The 19613-nt window shown below is 33.1% G+C and overlaps 2 protein-coding genes across 2 annotated transcripts; one reads left to right on the top strand and one right to left on the bottom strand.

Annotated features, from left to right (window-relative positions):
- The first annotated feature begins 4128 nt into the window (after positions 1-4128).
- LOC123661471 (glutamyl-tRNA(Gln) amidotransferase subunit B, mitochondrial) lies at positions 4129-8225 on the top strand. Its single transcript, XM_045596426.1, has 5 exons — positions 4129-4548; positions 4865-5041; positions 5569-5721; positions 7124-7296; positions 7554-8225. The coding sequence occupies exons 1-5, from the start codon at positions 4144-4146 to the stop codon at positions 8206-8208; spliced, it is 1563 nt and encodes a 520-aa protein (XP_045452382.1). The 5' UTR covers positions 4129-4143; the 3' UTR covers positions 8209-8225.
- Positions 8226-12593: 4368 nt separating this feature from the next.
- On the bottom strand, positions 12594-13583 carry LOC123661849. The gene is made up of 2 exons (XM_045596789.1): positions 13199-13583; positions 12594-13135 (listed from the first exon to the last, which is right to left on the bottom strand). Exons 1-2 carry the CDS (start codon positions 13581-13583, stop codon positions 12594-12596), a joined length of 927 nt encoding a protein of 308 aa, XP_045452745.1.
- Positions 13584-19613: the final 6030 nt, after the last annotated feature.

Below are 19613 nucleotides of genomic sequence, written 5' to 3'. Positions count from 1 at the left end.
TGAAAATATAATTTGCTACCTTGCTCAGTTTGAAATATAATTTTATTGTCAGAAATCAAAATACACAGAAATCAGAATACAGAGTTGGGGCGAGTGGGTATATTTCAATCTGAAAACTATTAAGTTGTATTGATAAAGAGTAGAGTTAATTTCGTATCTTTAATAATATCAATATCTCTAACTGTTAAATTGAAAAGGTAATTATTTTATAGACAAGTCCCGTCAGCGGATATCATGGCCAATCAATCCTGAAAACAATCGATATACACATACATACTATCGGTTAACAAAGATTAATACATATTCATCAACGAAATGATGAATATTTCAAATTGTTAACCGACAATAATGAACTAATAAACAATGTGAATTTTATTAGTATAATTCCTTTGTTTTAAAATTGTCTAGGAAGAAAAATAAGTCAAAGCAAGCATTAATAAATATAATTAATTATAAAATATATTCCTTACACAAAAAAGAACGAATGTGCTTTAGACTATACGACTGAACTAAAACTTATGAAACGTAACTCTTTCTCTTTTGCCTAGCCCGTTGGCGCAGTTTGTAATGATCCTGCTTTCTGCTCCGAGAGTTGTGGGTTCGATTCCCACCTTGAGTCTGGGTGTAATATAAATGTTTATTTATATATTCATATATGTATTATTTATTAGTGTTTATCAAAAAAAGGTAGTTATAACAGTCGGCTGTTACCTGTAACACAAACATTAAGTTGCTTACTTTAGGAACAGACGACCGTGTGTGTATTGTGTCGATATTTATTTATTTTTCTATCTTCAACTTCCATTCGCCTCCCCCGATCGCATTTTTTGTAACGCTCTCATGACGCATTCGCCAGCTTACTCCCCAAGTCAAGCGTGACTGAAGAAGTTTTACTTCAACAACGGCATAAAATAACGTTTGTACCCAAATTTGTCGAGAGTTTCTTTCAAACATGCAACAGGGTTTATTGAAGGTCAATCTGGGGAGAAAATGCTGTTTTGTATGCTGGTAAGCAGGCCAAGATCGTTATAAAACCGTGATCGGTATCAAATACAAAACAAAAATCGCGGTATACAAACGGTAACAATAAACTAAAGGTTTGATGGTTTTCAGTTTTTTAAAAAAATGTATTTTATTTTACCGTGTATTTTTCATCTTTATTCATTCACTTATTTGAATTATGCAGGTCTTCTTACGTTATAAGCTTATGAAAAATTTAAAAGGGAAAATTCTATTCGAGGCACTATCTCGGATTTTTATGTTTGATCGTTACAAAATCAATCAGTCGATTTTTATGGTAGTTGTATTGTCACATTCCTTCCCCATTTTCCAAAAGTACCATTATAAAAAAATCATAGACTAAGATACCTTTAAACAAAATAAAAACGAAAATGACGCTTGAATTAGTCCATTGCAAATTGAGAGAAGTAAAATACACTCGCAAACAAACAATAGCGTCAAACTTTTATCGTAATAAATAATGAAACACCAGTTTGTAAACAAAAAACTTGTTGCCGTTTGAATTTACTTGATCTGATCTGATGATATTATAATATGTGTACATCACTTAATTTTTATCTAATTTTGTAAAATTACCTAATTCCTATTATTTATTTTTTGTTTTTATGACGACGCGCGACGGAACTCCAGTGCAAAAACACCGTTCTTTTTCCGCAAGTCTCATTTTAATCAATCTTAGATTAAAGACCCATTCATGTACAAGTGAGACTCGTATTTAAAGGTTTTTACTGAATAAAAAAAAATACACAAGATATAGGTATTAAAATTTTTACATTTGACTGACGTTACAAATCAAGATTTTCTGTAAATATTGTCTCATATACTAGAATATATTCTTTCTTAGGCACGTAATTAAAGAGTATTAAGCTTTATTGAAATCGTATAGATTTCTCGTATTTTAATTACCGATCGTGTACTACAGATCGTGGCCTCGCGTGCATTTTATGTGTGGAACATAATATATTAAGAACAATGCCTTATTATTATGTAAGGAGAATAGGTTCAACATGTTTGCTCAGAAAAAAAAAAACAATCAGTGAACTTTATACTTATTTACTATTTAGTTATAGCAACATACATTGTCTTTGTTTATGTGTACATCGTGTTACATTTATTATTCAATTACAAAGTAAAGATGTAAAAAAAAACATGAATATATGTGTATATACTGTATGATTTATTGGTTGTTTATTTTGATTGTCTTATTGTCTAATACGCGTCCAAAAATAATCTGTCGTCTGACAAGTGGTAAAAGTTGGATATAACTTTAGAATTTTTAGATACCTACATCAGTTCCTATTCATGAAAAATGTACGTACTGAAAATTAACTGTAAAATTAAATAAAATCGTAATTAAATCACAAATACACAAACTAATTAATTTTTTTATTTTTCCGAGAAGTATAAAATAAGGATAAAATACACATTTTGTTGTTCAAAAATTTAATGTTTAAAATCGTTAAGGTTAAAGTACACATATGCCTAGATTTCAGAATAATATGTTGAATTGTAGAACAGAGTGTGACGCAAACGGTATATTGATACCTGCATAATTTAATTAATCAGTCGGACATGTGGGTGTGTATGGTTGGAATGGGGCAAAATTTCGTAGATTACCGTTAACGTCAGTCGACTTCGTTGTGTGGTGCTATTTTATTTCGTCGCATAACATTTTGATTCGTCAAGGTTTCGCGCACACCCACCTCGCTTGTTTTATATTTTCTGTTCATTCGCCGTCAGTCAGTGAGTGGTAGTGACCGTACGTTGCACGATATAATATTTACGCGCGTTAAATTGCGTGATTACCAAAACATTATTGATTTTTTTACTTCCAAAAATCAACAAAAATGTATTCCATTGCTGAGGCTACATTAGCTTTCGTCGTTCTTTATTTTGTTTCATTTTTATTCGAAGTTGTAACGGGATTAGTGTCTTAAGCAATCTCGCATAGAATTAAAAAAATGTGATATTATATTTAATATTATGTTAGTTTTAAGTTAATTAGTCAAAATATCAATGCAATTATAATTAAGTTCAGCATAGTCGTATTTAAATTATTAAGTCCATATTTGAAATGCAACTTTCATCACAGCAAAGCAGTTTCAATAAATACTAGGGTAAGTAATTATTCTATTTGTCAACATATATATCTAAAAACATTATACATACATAATTATATCTTAAATCAAATCTCGATATAATTAAAAAATTTATACAGTAAGTAATTATAATTAATTCTAATCGAAAGTAGTTGAAATATTGAAACATAATGGCTTAATTATTATTAAAAAAAATAATTATTTTGATTTTGCAACTATATTCATATAAAATAATGGTTTGTGAAAGTTGAATCTTATTCTTAAGCCGACTTTAAAAAATTACGTTAAATCTTGTATTTTTGAATGCCGCTGTATGTAGGTACTGCGTTCAATGCCTCAATTTCTAGAAAAATATTTTAATAGGCCTCGAGTCCTTGACGTTATAGTTTTTGCATCACATTATTAATATTAAATATAAATAACAAGTCTCAACTCTTTTAATTTAAAATTAATTACGTCAATAAAATAATAATCATATGTAGATTTATAAGTAAGTATACAAATAGGCGGAACATACATTGGAACTTTGGAAGTCTTAAAAAACAAAATTTACGGTGTGAGTGGTGATAAATTTTATTAGTGTTTCCGATATGACCCAGTGAATTGCTTCAAATCTAAGCTTGCAACACTAAGTTTTTCAGCTTTATATTTATATGCAAATTGCGAAATTTATTTTGAAATGTTATGTTTGATACAAGTAAGCTACGTGGCGAATTGCGTTTCAAACATACTCCTATATAAATCAAGAGACCCATACTTAAAAGCAGAACGTTTATAGGTAGTTATAATATCGTGTAGTAAAGTTAATTACGTTTTACAAAATATTACAAAACATGCAATAATTTTTATCAGTTCAGAAACCACTAGTACGTGATTGTATTTTGACGTTTTACAAATTACTCGAGTTCAGTACCCTTTGGTACCACTAAGCCAACGGCTAACAAATAAAGTCAACGTCAATAATGTCAAATTGAAATAAGTAAAATGTCATAATTCTAGGTAAAATACGATCTTTAATTTTATAATGAAGTGTTCAATGCTATTAAAAAGACTTTTATACAACTACAATAGAATACATAAATGCGGCAAATCGAGTGATAATAAAAATGAGTGGCAAAGTGTCGTAGGATTAGAAGTGCATGCTCAGTTGAATACCAAATCGAAACTATTTTCGGGTGCTGAAAATACTTTTGGTGGCTTAGTGAACAATTGTGTGTCGTTATTTGATGCTGCAATACCAGGAACATTACCGGTTTTAAACAGAAAATGTGTTGAATTAGGCGTTTTAACTGCGTTAGCACTTTCGTGTAAAGTAAATGAGGTGTCCTCTTTTGACCGAAAACATTATTTCTACGCTGATTTACCCGCCGGCTATCAGATAACGCAACAAAGAGCTCCATTAGCAAATGATGGCATTATTAATTTTCAGGTATATCACATTGCCATACTATAGTTTATTGTTGATATAACTGATTGTTTTGGTAATAGCTTCAACCATTATGATTCTACTACTATTTCATTAATTGCATACAAAAGACATTTGCTCATATACAAGTTTATTTATCTCATTAACTAATTAATCTAAATTTCTGTATAATGAATTAAACATTTACAAATTTAATTAAATTTGAGCACACAATGATGCAATGAAATTAGTATTTGACCGTAAATTATTATTATTTTTTTTATGATGAAATGAATGAATATAAATAATTTTTGTCATACTTCCCTATCAATTTTTACAGGTTTACACACCGGGTATTCACAAAAAGCCATATAACAAGAGTTCAAAAATAAAACAAATACAATTAGAGCAAGACAGCGGTAAATCTCTTCATGATGAGGAGTTAAAGCGGAGCCTCATGGACTTGAACAGAGCTGGAGCACCACTCATTGAATTGGTTTTCGAACCTGACCTTGAGGTAAATTTTATTATTACAATTTTTATGATACAATTTTTGTCAAATAGTAAAAGAGCTGCTATTACTTACACTTTAACTTTTTTTAAGTATTTTTTTTTTAAGTCAGTATAATACAGAAAAGAAAAAAATAATAATACATATACTGTAAGTTTTCTTTCATGTTGTGTGCTATGATTGGTCTTCTAGAAGTAGTACTAAATATTTTTTAGCCTATATACATTTCTGTTCACCTTACAGATTTTTAATAACAAAATGTTAATAAAATCTGTTTAGTAGCTTTAGAGTTTAGAATTTTGTTATTACAAATAAATAAACAAGTTTACATGTATTCCCTTTGAGTATATTTCTTAGTAGAAAATAGATCCATCGACCTCCAGCGGAGCAGTATAGATTAAGCTCTGACTTTTCTCTTACATGGAGAATCTTCCCTGACAGATGTCTTTCTGCCTGTTAGAGGCATGTTACACTGAATTTTATTGTATCGTAAATATAACGATTGTGTAAAGTGTATTTTTTATTATTTCTAGGATGGAGAAGAAGCAGCAGCTCTTGTCAAAGAGCTTGTGTTAATAGTACAGAGGTTAGGAGCATGTACAGGTCGGATGGAGGAAGGTGTTTTGAGAGTTGATGCCAATGTGTCCATGCGTCGTATTGGCAGTCCACTTTCAACACGCACTGAGGTAAGATTATAGTAAAAATTTTATTTTTTGTACCGTATTCAAAAAGATTAACCAAGTACAAGTTTAACAGAAAAAAAATGATAAGAATGACCTAAATATAATTAATAAGAAAATGTAAAAGTTATTTCATTTTTAAACCAATTTACCTTTACAGTATATGTATAGTAATACAATACTGTATATATACATTGGGCATAAGCCTCTTCCTCCATGTAGGAGAATGATTGGAGCTTAATCTACACGGCTCTATTGCGGGTAGGTGGATATGTTCCCTACTATGTGTAACGATTGCTATCAGGTATTTATGATAATAGCCAGGACCGACGTCACAACTTGCTTTCCAAAGCACAGTCGGAAGAACCACAAAGACAGACATACAACCCTTACGCTTCAGCCTGTAATATGCCACTTTTGGGAATAGGCCTCTTTCGGGAAGGATCAGAACTTAATCCACCACTCTGCTCCAATGCGGGTGGGCCAATATATATCCTACTATGAGCAACAGTCATTATCAGGTGTACATGATATCAACCAAGACTGACGGCTTAACATGCTCTCCAAGGTACGTTGGGGAGACCCACAAAGACTGCACAAATACTCAGACCACGACAAACATATGTATGGCCAATACAAATGTATATACAGACGTCCAAACCGAAAAGAAATATTTGTACAAATACAAAAATTCATCCCGAGTCGAAATCGAACCTTCAAACCATTAGAGTTTCAGGTGACTACTTGCACCACTACACCAAAGCGGTTGTTTATATTTACTAATTAGGTATTATCTATTTAGACTGTTTTCAAAAGATTTATCTTTGTACAGCACATTGCTAAATGTTTTAGTAATCTATACATATAATAAAATGGTAGGAAAGTCAAAACTGTACATTGAATATTTTTTTTAAAGAATACTTGGGGTGTGATCTACAATCGATACCGAAGCCAAAAATATGGTTTTTAGAATTTTTGTCTGTTTGTCTGTATGTATGTCGGGGATAAACTCAAAAAGTACTGCATGGATTTACTTCAAATTTGGCACGAATATTATTAAGAAGTCGTGTCAACATATAGGCTACATATTATCACACTATCACCTATGGGGAACGAGCAGTGAACCTTTGTTTCTTCAACGCATTCTGTAACAATGTGTAATCTAACGACGCATATTTGAATGTTGTTGTTATTATGTTAATAACCATGCTATATAAGCTAGCTTCACATTATAAATAAAGACATTCTGTAGTATATTTAGTATCAGCATTGCACCCGTGCGAAGCCGGGACGGGTCGCTAGTGCTTGCTATAGTCATCATTTTTTATTATTAAATTTTAAACTTAAAGTAATTCTAACTGAAATTTCTGTTATTGTCAGTTAATCATTCAATTTTTTTTTGTTACAGATAAAAAACATAGGATCGGTTCGTGGTGTTGCTGGTGCTATAAGACATGAAATAGACAGACAAAAATCTATATTAGAAAATGGAGGCCAAATTGTCAATGAAACTCGAGCTTGGGATGCTACAGCAAAGATCACTATTCCAATGCGAGACAAGGAAATTGTACAAGATTACAGGTAAAATTCTAAAACCACACTTTTTAGTTTCAAGATTAAATTTGTTACTGTGATTATCGATTCAGCAACATTTTCTTCTGTCTAATATAAAATATATAACTTTCAATTAATAGTCGTAATCATTTATTTTGAGTTCTCATTTGTTTTAATTGCACATTTAAGTAAGCTTAGCCACAATTTTTCAATTGAATATTTTAGTAACACAACGGTAGCTAAACATTATAACCAATATTTTTTTATATATGAATTGTTTTTAGATTTATGCCTGAACCAAACCTTCCTCCTTTAAGGCTGAACGTCAAAACAAAAGAAGACAATGAAGATGTTATAAGTGTGCTTCTTATTAAAGAAAAAATACCAGAATTGCCAGAAGAATCTAGAAGAAAATTAATCACAAAATATGAATTACGTCCAGAAATAGCAGTGCAACTTGTAAATGAACCTGTCTTGTTAGAATTTTTCGAAAAAATCACCTTAGAAAATAGTAGAAATCCAACTAAAGTCGCTAATCTTTTACTTAACGATTTGTTAACTGTACTTAATAAAAAGAAAATTGATGTTGCGTATTGTCCTATAACAGTAAGTTATTTAGAGGAGTTGGTCGATTTGTTATTAGATAAGAAAATAAGTTTAGATGTGTGTCGTAAAACTATTAATGAGCTTGTTGAAAATGAGAGTTCTTCGCCTATTGACATAATAAAACAAAAAGGCTGGTTATTAACATCAGATGAAGAAGATATAATAAAGTATTGTATTGAAGTCATAGAAAACAACCCAAAATTAGTTAAACAATATAAAGAAGGGAAAATTAAAGTGTTTAGAGCTTTACTCGGAATTTTATCTAAAAGCACTAATGACAAAATTGACATGTCAATAGCATCCAAAAAGTTAGAGGAATTATTAAAGAAATAAAAATTGATAAAAAATTATATCATTTTGTTTAATTTCTTACTTTACTTTCTCAAAATAAAATGGTATGATTTAATTAAATCTTAAAAAAACAATTAAAATTCAATGAGAAGTGAAAACTGATTTTTAAACAGTTTTATCTTAAGTTTAACAAAATTCTTTGTTAGCCATAAATCAGCTTCACATGGGGTAATATGGCAATGTACTTAGTTACAGTTCTGTATCAGATTTCAAAGATCTAATATGGTTGAGTAATGCATTGAAAATTGAAGTTTACTTTGCGTTTTTGCTTGTAATTTATTTATTTATTTATTTATTTATTCAGAAAACCAACAGCTTCTTATATACTATTCATATCATAAAGCATATTACAAAAAATCAAGCCAATAACAGGTTTCCCTAAAATTAACAAATTGTGGAGATATCGTTGACAAAAAAGAAAACAACAGTCACAATCAGTACATTCTGATACACAAAAAAATGCTTATAAGAGATGCAGTTAACTTACACTTAACAATATACATATATAAATACATAGTAAAAGAGGCATATATAAAGAGAGCTACACATCATACATATACAGATACATAATATATACTTATAGTTTATACATTGTTACGGTGACTCAGATAGTATTTTTATTATATTGGTTTTAAATATCCTTTTAGACTTTGTGAAGATGTCGACGTTTTTAAATAATGTGTTGTACGTATGAGGGAGTCTCAGTAACAGCGAGTTTTTTAAATAATTCGAAAAATGTTGAGGAACTTCTAACATAGATGTATTACGGGTACGATATTTAGGAACTCGGAAACCTATTTTAGATACTAGGTGTGGGCAATCAAGCTTACTATTTATTATGTCATAGAGCAGACCCATATCCAAAAGAATACGTCTCTGCTCCAACGAAAGCATTTCATGTTCCGCGCAACCATCTTCATAACTCTCACAAAATTTACGACACCGAAAGTTTAAATGTTTTATGAATTTTTTTTGTATATGTTCTAGGCGGTTAAGATAAATGCGGTATTGAGGTGACCATATAGGGCTAGCATACTCTAAGATGCTCCGTACATAAGCAAAATAAACACACTTAATAGCTGATATATTTGTAAACGGTTTACACACGCGAAGAACAAATCCCAGGTTTTTATATGCTTTCACTACTATATTTTCTATATGATCTGATAGTATCATTTTTTGATCAAAGTAGACCCCCAAATCTCTCAAACTTTGTTTCCTGTTAATTTGTTCGCCATTAAAATGATAGCTATATAGAATAGGCTTTTGTTTCCGCGTAAATGAGATGCATTCACACTTGCCAGCATTGACTGTTATATTATTATCTTTATAAAAGTTATATAAATTATTAAGGTCGCATTGCAACGATAAACAATCCTGTATGGTATTAATTACATAAAAAATCTTTTTGTCATCAGCGTACATAAGATAGTTACAATGCTTCAAACTTGAACCAATATCAAACAAATATGCATTGTAGAATAGTGGTCCTAAATGTGAGCCCTGCGGAACACCTGTTGGAATTTTGACGTAATTTGAGCGATATCCAGCCATGACTACCGCCTGAGAACGATTAGTCAAATATGACTTTACCCACCGAAGTAAGTCCCCGTGGATACCCAAAATTTGTAATTTATGTAACAGGATCACGTGATCCACACGATCAAAAGCCTTCTCAAAATCAGTGTAGATCACGTCAACCTGTCCCCCCCTGTCCATTTTTTCTAAAACAAAGCTTGAAAAACATGCTAAATTAGTAGTAGTGGAACGTCCTACCATAAAACCATGCTGCTCTAAGGGAATCGATTGAGACAGCGTACCATAGATAGAATTATACACGATTTTTTCGAGTAATTTTGCTGCAGTATTCAGAATCGAAATTCCTCTGTAGTTTTTAATATCCATACGCGATCCCTTTTTATGTACAGGTACTATATGAGCGCATTTCCATACGTTTGGGACAATACCCTCACGAAGAGAACGATTAAAAAGTATAGTTAACGGGAGAGCTAGTGATTTAGCACATCGTGACCAAAATACCGCAGGCAAGCCATCACTGCCAGCTCCCTTATTTATGTTTAAAGATTTTAGCATTTTTTTAGTAGTAATTAATGATGTTTGAGCACGAGAGACAATGTTATTAATACATAAGGGGTTCTCAGATGGGAGTAGATAGTTTTTAGAAGGCTTACCAAATACATTCTGAAAAAACCTACTAAATGCGTTACATATGTCCTGACCAGCCGTATATTCTACACCTTCCAAATTAAAATTCTTAGGATAAGCTGAACCACCCCTCGTAGCTTTTACAAAAGTCCAAAACGTTTTAGGATTATTTTTAATGTTAATTTCGCAATTCGACGTAAAGTTCTTAAAGCAATCTTTTTGTACGCGCCGTTCTCTTGATCTTAATAAAGAAAATTCATCGTAATCCAACCTATTTCCATATTTTTTCCACCGTGAATGAGCTTTTGTCTTGTCTTTAATTATACGTATTAATGCAGGCGAATACCATTTGGGATAGCAGCGATTACCAGACTTACGACTATATGGTACATACAAATCCACAGACCTATTAATAATTTTGTACATGACTTCAGTCGCTTCATCAATAGTACCTGTACTTAAGAGAGCGTGCCAGTCATGTTGTAGCAAGTATTTATTAATATCTTCATAATTCGCTTTTTTAAAGTTACGTATTAACGTAGGAGCTTCTCGTAAAGGAATAATATTTACGTCTAAAACGGTAAAACTAAATGAAGGGTGTGCACAGTCCTCTTTAAGGAGTGGCATCGATTCTGGTTTAACAATTACGGGTAGATTTGAAAAAACGAGATCTAATGTATTCCCAGCGTGATTTTTAAGAAAGTTATATTGTTTAAATCCATAATAGCTTAAGTTTTGCACTAGTTCTAAGCCCGCCTCCTGGACTTCAGTTGCACCCTTTTTTAATAATGAATAACTATTAGCATTCCACGACAGGCAAGGCAAATTAAAATCGCCTGCTAGTATATAATTATCATTAGGACAACGCTCAATTGATGTTCTAAATATATTTGTAAATATTTTTAAATTTAATGAGATTTCACGCAAATCAGGGGGAACGTAAACAGCGCAAAAATGTAAGTCAAATTTAGAGGCGCAAGTACGGGACGGCACAGTAACCCATAATATTTCTGCATTTGCAAGCGACACGTCAAGGTTGTGAGATTTAGCACAGAGTGAACGCCGTATTAATATTACTACTCCTCCGCCGGTACACTTACCACTGGCCTTTAGGTCTCGGTCCGCCCTAAAAACATCATATCTATCATCACATAATTCGGCGTCAAAAATGCCGCCATGCAGCCAAGACTCCGTCAGTATTATTACGTCATAATTATTATTCAGAACACTTAGTCTCAGTTCATTACACTTAGTTCTAAGACCTCGAACATTCTGGTAATAGATATTCAAATTTTTAGTAGCCATTTATAACAGAAAAACTAAATATAGAAGTACAAGACATATAAAATAATCAGAATCGTTTACACACCCGATATATATCTCAAAACAATAGCTTAATTCAATTAATACAGCGTTGTTCCATAATTTTATATTAAACAGTAAAAATATATTGAATAGATTACATTGACCAAACACTTTGAAATGACGGATGTCGTAGCTATCACAGAGGCATTCAAACGCATAAGAAATATGTAAAAACAAAGTAATTCGTCGACGACTGTGAACAAAAGCCAGAAACACGATAAAGAAACTTGTAGGGTAGTGTGCAAAACATATAACAAGCCGGACTATCATGATACGTTCAGCAAAAGAGGTTGCGTTATTAGTAAGTTGTTGTAATTTCATTATTCCGTAATCAATGTAATGTAGGTGTATAATAAAATAAAAATAATAAGATCTAGTTTGGATGTATATAAATATTGTTTTGATGTATTTTAATATAGTTTTAACATAGATAAATAAAATATTTCGATAATGTATATTAATGAGGTAAGTACATATGATTTTTATATTACGTTTAATTATTATGTTAGAGTTAAAATAAATTACATATAAGCATATAGTAAATATTAAATATAAGTCAAACAGTGCAATTATATACGCGTAGTTAAAGTTGCGATTTTGAATTTTGCGAGCAAAACGTCGCACCTGCATTAGTCGCATCACCAATGTATACAAAATGCAAGTCATTCCAGTCAAAGACTTAAGTTTATAAAATATCAAAGAATATGTATCAATAGAGAGGCAACTTTGTAGTAACTGATTGCGACAAAAAATTATAACAATTAAGAATACTTTTAGTAATAGTATAAAAAATTGAATATATAAAAGGTTAACATAATAAGTAGTCTTACTAAACATTAAACAATTCTTGCAATATCCTCTTCTTGCTTTATTTGTACAACAGGCGAGGTGTCGTTTCGTCTCACAAATATTCTTCCGTTTTTTGTCCAAACGTACTGGTAGCTCTTGTGATTTGCCGCCTCTCTGCATTTCTTAAATAAAATCTTATTGAACTGAGTAAGGTGCTCATTAACGTAAACCCTGCTGGTATTACCGACTATACCAAGATCCTGATTCATTATATGTTTTTTACGAATACCAGAAATTATATTTTCTTTTAGGAGACGAGATTTCATCTTAACTATAATATTTCTGGGGCGTCCCTGAACATTGTTTTTGGGGGTAATACGGTTTACTTCTAGAATGTCATCAGAGTCGATTTTCACGCAGGCATGCTTTGCAATCGACAGAATTAAGTCTGGTAAATTCTCATTTCTTGTCTCAATGACACCGAAGACCTCCAGATTCAGAAGACGATCTCTTTGGTAGTTGGAGTTCAGCTCTATTTTTAATAGCTTGTGCTCATTCTCCAAAAATTTGATTCTAGTTTCGAGGGATTCTATATTAATTTTATTATTTTCTAGTAACTTCACTTTTTTATTTAGGTCATCGTATTGGTCACTATGGAACTGCACCGATTTTTCCAGATCTTCAACCTTTTCAATCGTTTCTTCTTGTTTCAACTTAAGAGATTGCATTGACTTTTTAATCTCCTGGTATTCTAGACGAACACAACTTATTTCCGATTTCACTTCAGAGAAAGATGTGTTGAGTTTATCAAAATCAGTCTTTAGTACTGATTCTAAGTCCTTTTTGATTTGTGAGATGTTATTCTGGATTTCAGCTTTCCAAGTATCCAATTTATTTGCTATATTCGATGTTAGATGCTTCAGTTCCTCCGAACAGTCGTCATCGTGCTTACGCTTCCGAACTGTTATATTGTGTGGTTCGGATAACCTACTGATGTCTGGGTCAGAGCAGTATTGCTTGTTCGGTGAGCGAAGCATTTTAAGACCTTTAACACCTCTGGGCCTTGTTTATTCTTTGATATAGGTCGTGAATTAGTCAGTTTATAATAATACACCACAATGCACACGGAATATGACTTATTTTTGAATGACTAACATGGAACAAAAATCAACGATACGTCCACTCTGATCGAACTTCAAGCGCATAATGGAGTAATGGAGCCTATTATATCATATGAATTCAAATTTTCTTTCGACAAAAAAAGTTAGTAGTAAGATTCAGACTTCAATTAACACCCCACACATCCCGCCGCTGGGCCTCTATCTCCATGTATAAAAAGGATCGGAGCTTAATCCACTGAGCTGCTCTACTGCGGGTTGGCGGATATAGTCACCAGGTTTGTATAATAACATCCGACGGCTTAACGTGCTCTCTGAGGTACGGTAGGAGGTCCACAGGTAGTGCTCAAACACCCAGACCACGGCAAACATCTGAATTGGCAAAACAAATGTTTGTCATGTGCGGGGATCGAACCCGCAACCGCCTGCGCAACAGTCAGAAAAAAGTGCTGTGACCGTTACGCCAACAGGTCACAAGCTATAAGATTAATTATTTGAATAGAAATATCTCATAAATATATGTAGGTATTTATTAGAATTTGATGGTAAAAAAGAATGATGAATCAAAATCTTTTTACTGCCGGATACTGTCATCCGTCAAATTGCGTTATCCACATCTGGATGCTGATGCAAGATGGTAACAACCGCTGTGGTGTTGTGGTGTAGATTCAATTAAAAAATTACTTATTATATTTTTAATTTGTACGATTTTATTTTTGTGTTAACACCACATTAGGAAATTCTAAACATTTTTTAATATCGTATCAAAAATCGACCGTTCCAGCGGGGATCGAACCTGCATCTCCAACTGTCCGTGTCGGTGTTCTAGCCGATTAAGCTATGGAACGATGTAGTCACGACCGAAATTTTTGATATGATAATTTTATATTCATTCATTATAATTATTTCTGTTATGACATTATATTTTTGTTATTATAATTACAGGCTAAAGCGAATCTTAAAGCAGTAGTTTATTAATTGAGGAGAAACAGGTCGTACTGGTCGATTCTACCACCCGTTGTTAAAATCATCAGCATAGGTATGGGTGTATTTCTAATAGTCATTTTGTACTATACCAAACAATACTTGTAAAAATGTTCTAAGCTTGTATGATCTACATATATAGCAATTAAAATGGAAAGTATGTACCTATATAGTAAATGAAACGTTTTGAGTAAACAAGCACGGGAGATGTCATATGACGTCGTCAAGCGCGCGCGAAATTGTGGCGTTTGAGCGGCTATTCGTACCTATGTTTTAAATGACACTGAAAAATAATTTGAATATTCTAAAAGTCTATTTATATTTATTCTACATTATAAAGATGTAAATTTGAGAGATAAAATACTATGCATATTCTCATTGCACATTGTAAGCGATAATATAATATAATTCGACATTGGAAGACAAAAATAAGGGAAAGCTATTTTGCTAATACAACACTGAAGGCGCTTATTACACATACATACATACATAATTATAATTATTATTAATAATAATAATTAACAATGGTAAATGATTGCGAAATGATGGTTTAATGGTTCTTCTAATTTATAGTTGATATATTTATAAAGTAATTCATTATAAATAATGTTTTGTTATCACTTGACATTTTTTAAGATATTATTAATAATTACTCGAAAAATGTAAATTTCCATGTTACATTGATATAATAAATAATTGAAAATCGAAATACACTACTATAATTAACAACCAAATAACTTTATAAGTCATCTATAATATGTTCAGAAAGTTATTGGATAGTTTTTAAATTATATGCGTACGTGCCTACTTACCGTGCTACTTTAATCATACAATTTCAAGTGGGGAATGCTATCCAGCACCTAAAAGACAATATTGCAAATCGCAAGATTGAGACCACCAATACCGCGTATCCGTAAGATTGCAGGATTGTACAATATTTTAGAATTATTAGTCTACAAAATTATTTTCGAATTCAGTAAATGAAACAATAGAATTTACTTAGAAGTAACAAATATTTAGTATTTAATTATATTGACTTTAGAAATAGTGACAAAAATCTAAATTATTATATGAATTAAGTCTGAGTTTTTTTAAATATTACCTACGTTTCGTTTTCCATCGATTTTGTGATAAAAAAAAGCGAAAATTGTCATTTTGAGTGCCTACTGTCGACTTGCGGTAATCGCAAATGGATTGATTTGTACATATCATCGTCTCACTCACACTCATACAAAAAATACATCCATTCTACTTTGTCACAACGACCGAGATAGTAAAACACAATTTGTTTTATTTTGTTGTGGGCTCGGTTTTCCGCATTTAGACACAAAGGTAGTCCGTTATGCGTGAAAAGAGGGCTGACTAATTCAGCTAGCCCAGCTCCTTCCAGAAGCTCAGAAGCCTCCTGGGGCGTTCACAGGCTTCTCGGAGCGTCCTTATTTCCTTAAGGATGGTAGCTCGGTGTGCGGCCACTCCCTCGCATTCCAGGATTACGTGGGCGGCTGTTTCTTCAGCAGCCACACATCCCCTGTAAAGAGGACTGTCCGTTGCATTCATAATGAATAGTTAGTGATTAAGTGCCATGTAGCCAGTAATCGTGCCAACAACTATTCTGATGTCCAGGCGGTTAAGACTGAGCAGTCGGCACGATAGGTGTGGTGATACTTCTGTGAGTATCATTTTGGACTGTCTACAGCCAGTTTGGTTTGCCCAAAGGGCATTGTGAGTTGCACGCGTGCGTTGCCTTATCCACGAGCGCAGTTGTCCAAATGGTAGCGGCATTAGGATGGTTGGGCCGACAATCTTTGTATTGGACCCCTGTCTTGCAAGCTCTTCGACGGCATCGTTCCGTGTGATTCACTATGTCCTTTTATCCACTGGAGGATTACTTCATTATGTTAGGTCAATACTTCCAGGGTTTGATGGCATTTGTATATAAGACTAGAGTTGGTCGAATCGTTCCCTAGTGCTTTACAAGCTTAAGTACAGCCATGTTGTCCGACAGAATACGGATGTTGCAATCCCTAATGCTTTTTGATAGGACGGCGGTGACTGTGTGGGTTATCGCAACACACTCACATCGGAAGATGGAGCTGTACTGGCCCAGCGTTAGTGATAAATTGATATTAAGGTCTTGTGAGTACACTCCGGCACCAGTGCCAGACCCCATTTTGGAGCCATCCGTGTAAATGCGGACCTCGCGTATGCCGGACTGGACTTTTTCAGCCTCAAATGGTTGTATATGGTATTTCCTTTCGAAAATATGTTGTTTGGGAATCCTATCACATGGAGCAGCAAGTAGTGGCTCATAGCTCACAAGTCGCTCCAAAGTTTTTTGTGTGGACCCTCCTGGTTGCACCACAAGCCCAAGTGTTTCAGCCTGATAGCTGACATAGCCGCCCCCTGTTGTGTAAACAGATCAAGCGGTGCCGCATGCAGCCAGTGATTGCAGAGTATGCTATTCTCTGAAACCGCTGGAGCTTATTTTTAACGGTTGTAATTTCTGTTCTCTGCCACCAGATTACCGCATCGTAGGTGATTATAGGCCTGACAATGGTTTTGTAAAGCCATAGAGTAATTTTAGGTGATATGCCCCAGTTTTTGCCGAGGAACCGTTTGCAAGGCAGAGGATTATGCTGGCTTTGTTGATTTTTGAGTCTAAATGCCTGTTCCAAAGAAGTTTGCTTCTAGGATTACTCCAAGATATTTGACCTCCTTGGTTAGGGCAAGACTGGTGCCAAATAATTTAGGAGTTTAAGGTTCCCTAATATTCCAGTTTATTTATGAACATCACAAGTTCCGTCTTTGCGGGGTTCACTGCTAGTTCGTGGTCCATACACCACTGTTCAACAACTTTTAATGCGGCCCTCATTTGGTCGCAGACTGTCCTCTCAGAAGGTCCACTGACGAGTACAGTTAAGTCGTCTGCATAGCCCACTGTGAGAAACCTGCGATCACTGAGCAAGGTGATCAGTTCGTCGATCACTATGTTCCACAGAAGTTGGGAACCCCCCCCTGCGGACACCCCCTCGCTACAACGCCTCTAGTTGTTTCTCTTGTTTATATCAGCAATTATGAAAAAAAAAATATATAAATAAAAAGAAAAACAAATTATGGAAATTCGTATGTAGGATATGTGGATGTTATATCGTGCATATCGTTTTGTGATCTATAAATAATAATTGTATTTTTTATTAAAAAAAAATGACTAGGTTACATAGACAAGTAATAAAATAAGAACATTAATAACGTCACTCTAGTTTCCCTTTAAGTTGATGAAATACGTATTGTTTAGGATAACTCAAAAACTACCTATCAAAATGGAGCCACAAGCACCAGCTTCCGATTAAAAACAAGAAAAATAATCACCAAAACTGGTAAAACCAGTAAAAAGCTATAAGATAACACATATAAAAAAGTACCTGTTGAATTAAGTTTTTTTTAAAATTATCGTTTATAAAAGTAGTAATACACGAAATATTAAAAAAAAATAGCAACAAAAAACCAATAAGGTTTCAACCTGTGCTATCTTAGTCTAATTATACACATTCATTATTTATAACGGTTACAGACAATGTTCAAATTCTTTTAATAAGAAAATACGACAACAATTTGTACTATTAGTAAGTACTTCCTTTTTTCAAGTAGGTTGAAAATGTGTCTAAGAAAAAGAACTTTACTTTATAACAAGAGCAAAGACAATGTTTTGTGTTTACGATCATACTTGGCATGCAGAATAAATAAATGAAGGTTGTTTGTTGACGATGCCACACGCGCCCCGAATATTGGAATCGTCAGAGGCTAACAACAATTTGTAATCTATACATATAATAAAATGGAAGGAAAGTCGAAACTGTACATTGAATATTTTTTTAAAAGAATACTTGGGGTGTGATCTACAATCGATACCGAAGTCAAAAATATAGTTTTTAGAATTTTTGTCTGTTTGTCTGTTTATCTGTTTGTGTATGTATGTATGTATGTCTGGGATAAACTCAAAAAGTACCGCATGAATTTACTTCAAATTTGGCACGAATATTATTAAGAAGTCGGGTCAACATATAGGCTACATATTATCATGCTATCCCTTCCGGGAACGAGCAGTGAACCTTTATTTCCTCAACTCGTTCTGTAACAACGTGTAATCTAACGACGCATATTTGAATGTTGTTGTTATTATGTTAATAACCATGCCATATAAGCTAGCTTCACACTATAAAAATCACGCAATATAAGTAACTAAGCCGATAAACATAATCAAATGAATATAAGTAGACGAGACAATTTTAAAGCAACGCCATGTATGAGATTTTTCTGCAGATATGAAATGTAAAGAAGAAATGGGTAAATGAATGATATTTTAAAAGGTATAATCGTAGGTATTTTTGGTGCTGTATAGCGTGTATCGTGCCAAGCCAGAGCCAAGACTGCCTTAGCCGAGTTTGCACCGTTCGTTTTATACTCGTCATAATAACTCAAGTAATATAATGAATGAGGGTAGGTGACTATCGAACGATGAGTTAGGTGGCGCGATCGTTGCATCTGTTGTTTATAAATTCCTTTCTAATTGCGTACGACAGCGCTAGTGCCGACGTATTCATTTGCCTAGTCTATTATTTCTATTCATTTACAAAATATATTTATACAGATTTTTTTTACAACCGAATAATCCCTACTAATATTATAAATGTGAAAGTAACTTTGTTTGTTACGCTTTCACACGAAAACTATTCAACCGATATATTCATCATGAAACTTTGTACACATATTTAAAAAAAAAATTCAATGTGAGCGAAGCCGCGGGTATAAGCTAGTTACTTATATTTTTTTTATTAAGAGGGTATCTAGCGAAAAAAAACAATTGCGATACATTGACAGTTTCGTCTAACTTTAACAATAACGTTGATGAACCGTCGGCACCGCAGTCAGATCGCTGTTGTGCTTGTTACGCGTATTCAATCACTG

Source organism: Melitaea cinxia, chromosome 17 (assembly GCF_905220565.1).
Source record: "Melitaea cinxia chromosome 17, ilMelCinx1.1, whole genome shotgun sequence".
In the NCBI taxonomy this organism is placed as follows: Eukaryota; Metazoa; Arthropoda; class Insecta; order Lepidoptera; family Nymphalidae; genus Melitaea; species Melitaea cinxia.
Note: the sequence above shows the minus strand (reverse complement) of the source record. Positions and strands in the feature narration are given on the sequence as shown.

Coding starts and splice junctions, on each gene's coding strand:
- LOC123661849 (XM_045596789.1), bottom strand. CDS start 13,583: ATGCTTCGCTCACCGAACAAGCAATACTGCTCTGACCCAGACATCAGT. Junction 13,136..13,198: donor AAAATCGGTGCAGTTCCATA/GTGACCAATACG, acceptor AAATTAATATAG/AATCCCTCGAAACTAGAATC.
- LOC123661471 (XM_045596426.1), top strand. CDS start 4,144: ATGAAGTGTTCAATGCTATTAAAAAGACTTTTATACAACTACAATAGA. Junction 4,549..4,864: donor ATGGCATTATTAATTTTCAG/GTATATCACATT, acceptor CAATTTTTACAG/GTTTACACACCGGGTATTCA. Junction 7,297..7,553: donor GAAATTGTACAAGATTACAG/GTAAAATTCTAA, acceptor AATTGTTTTTAG/ATTTATGCCTGAACCAAACC.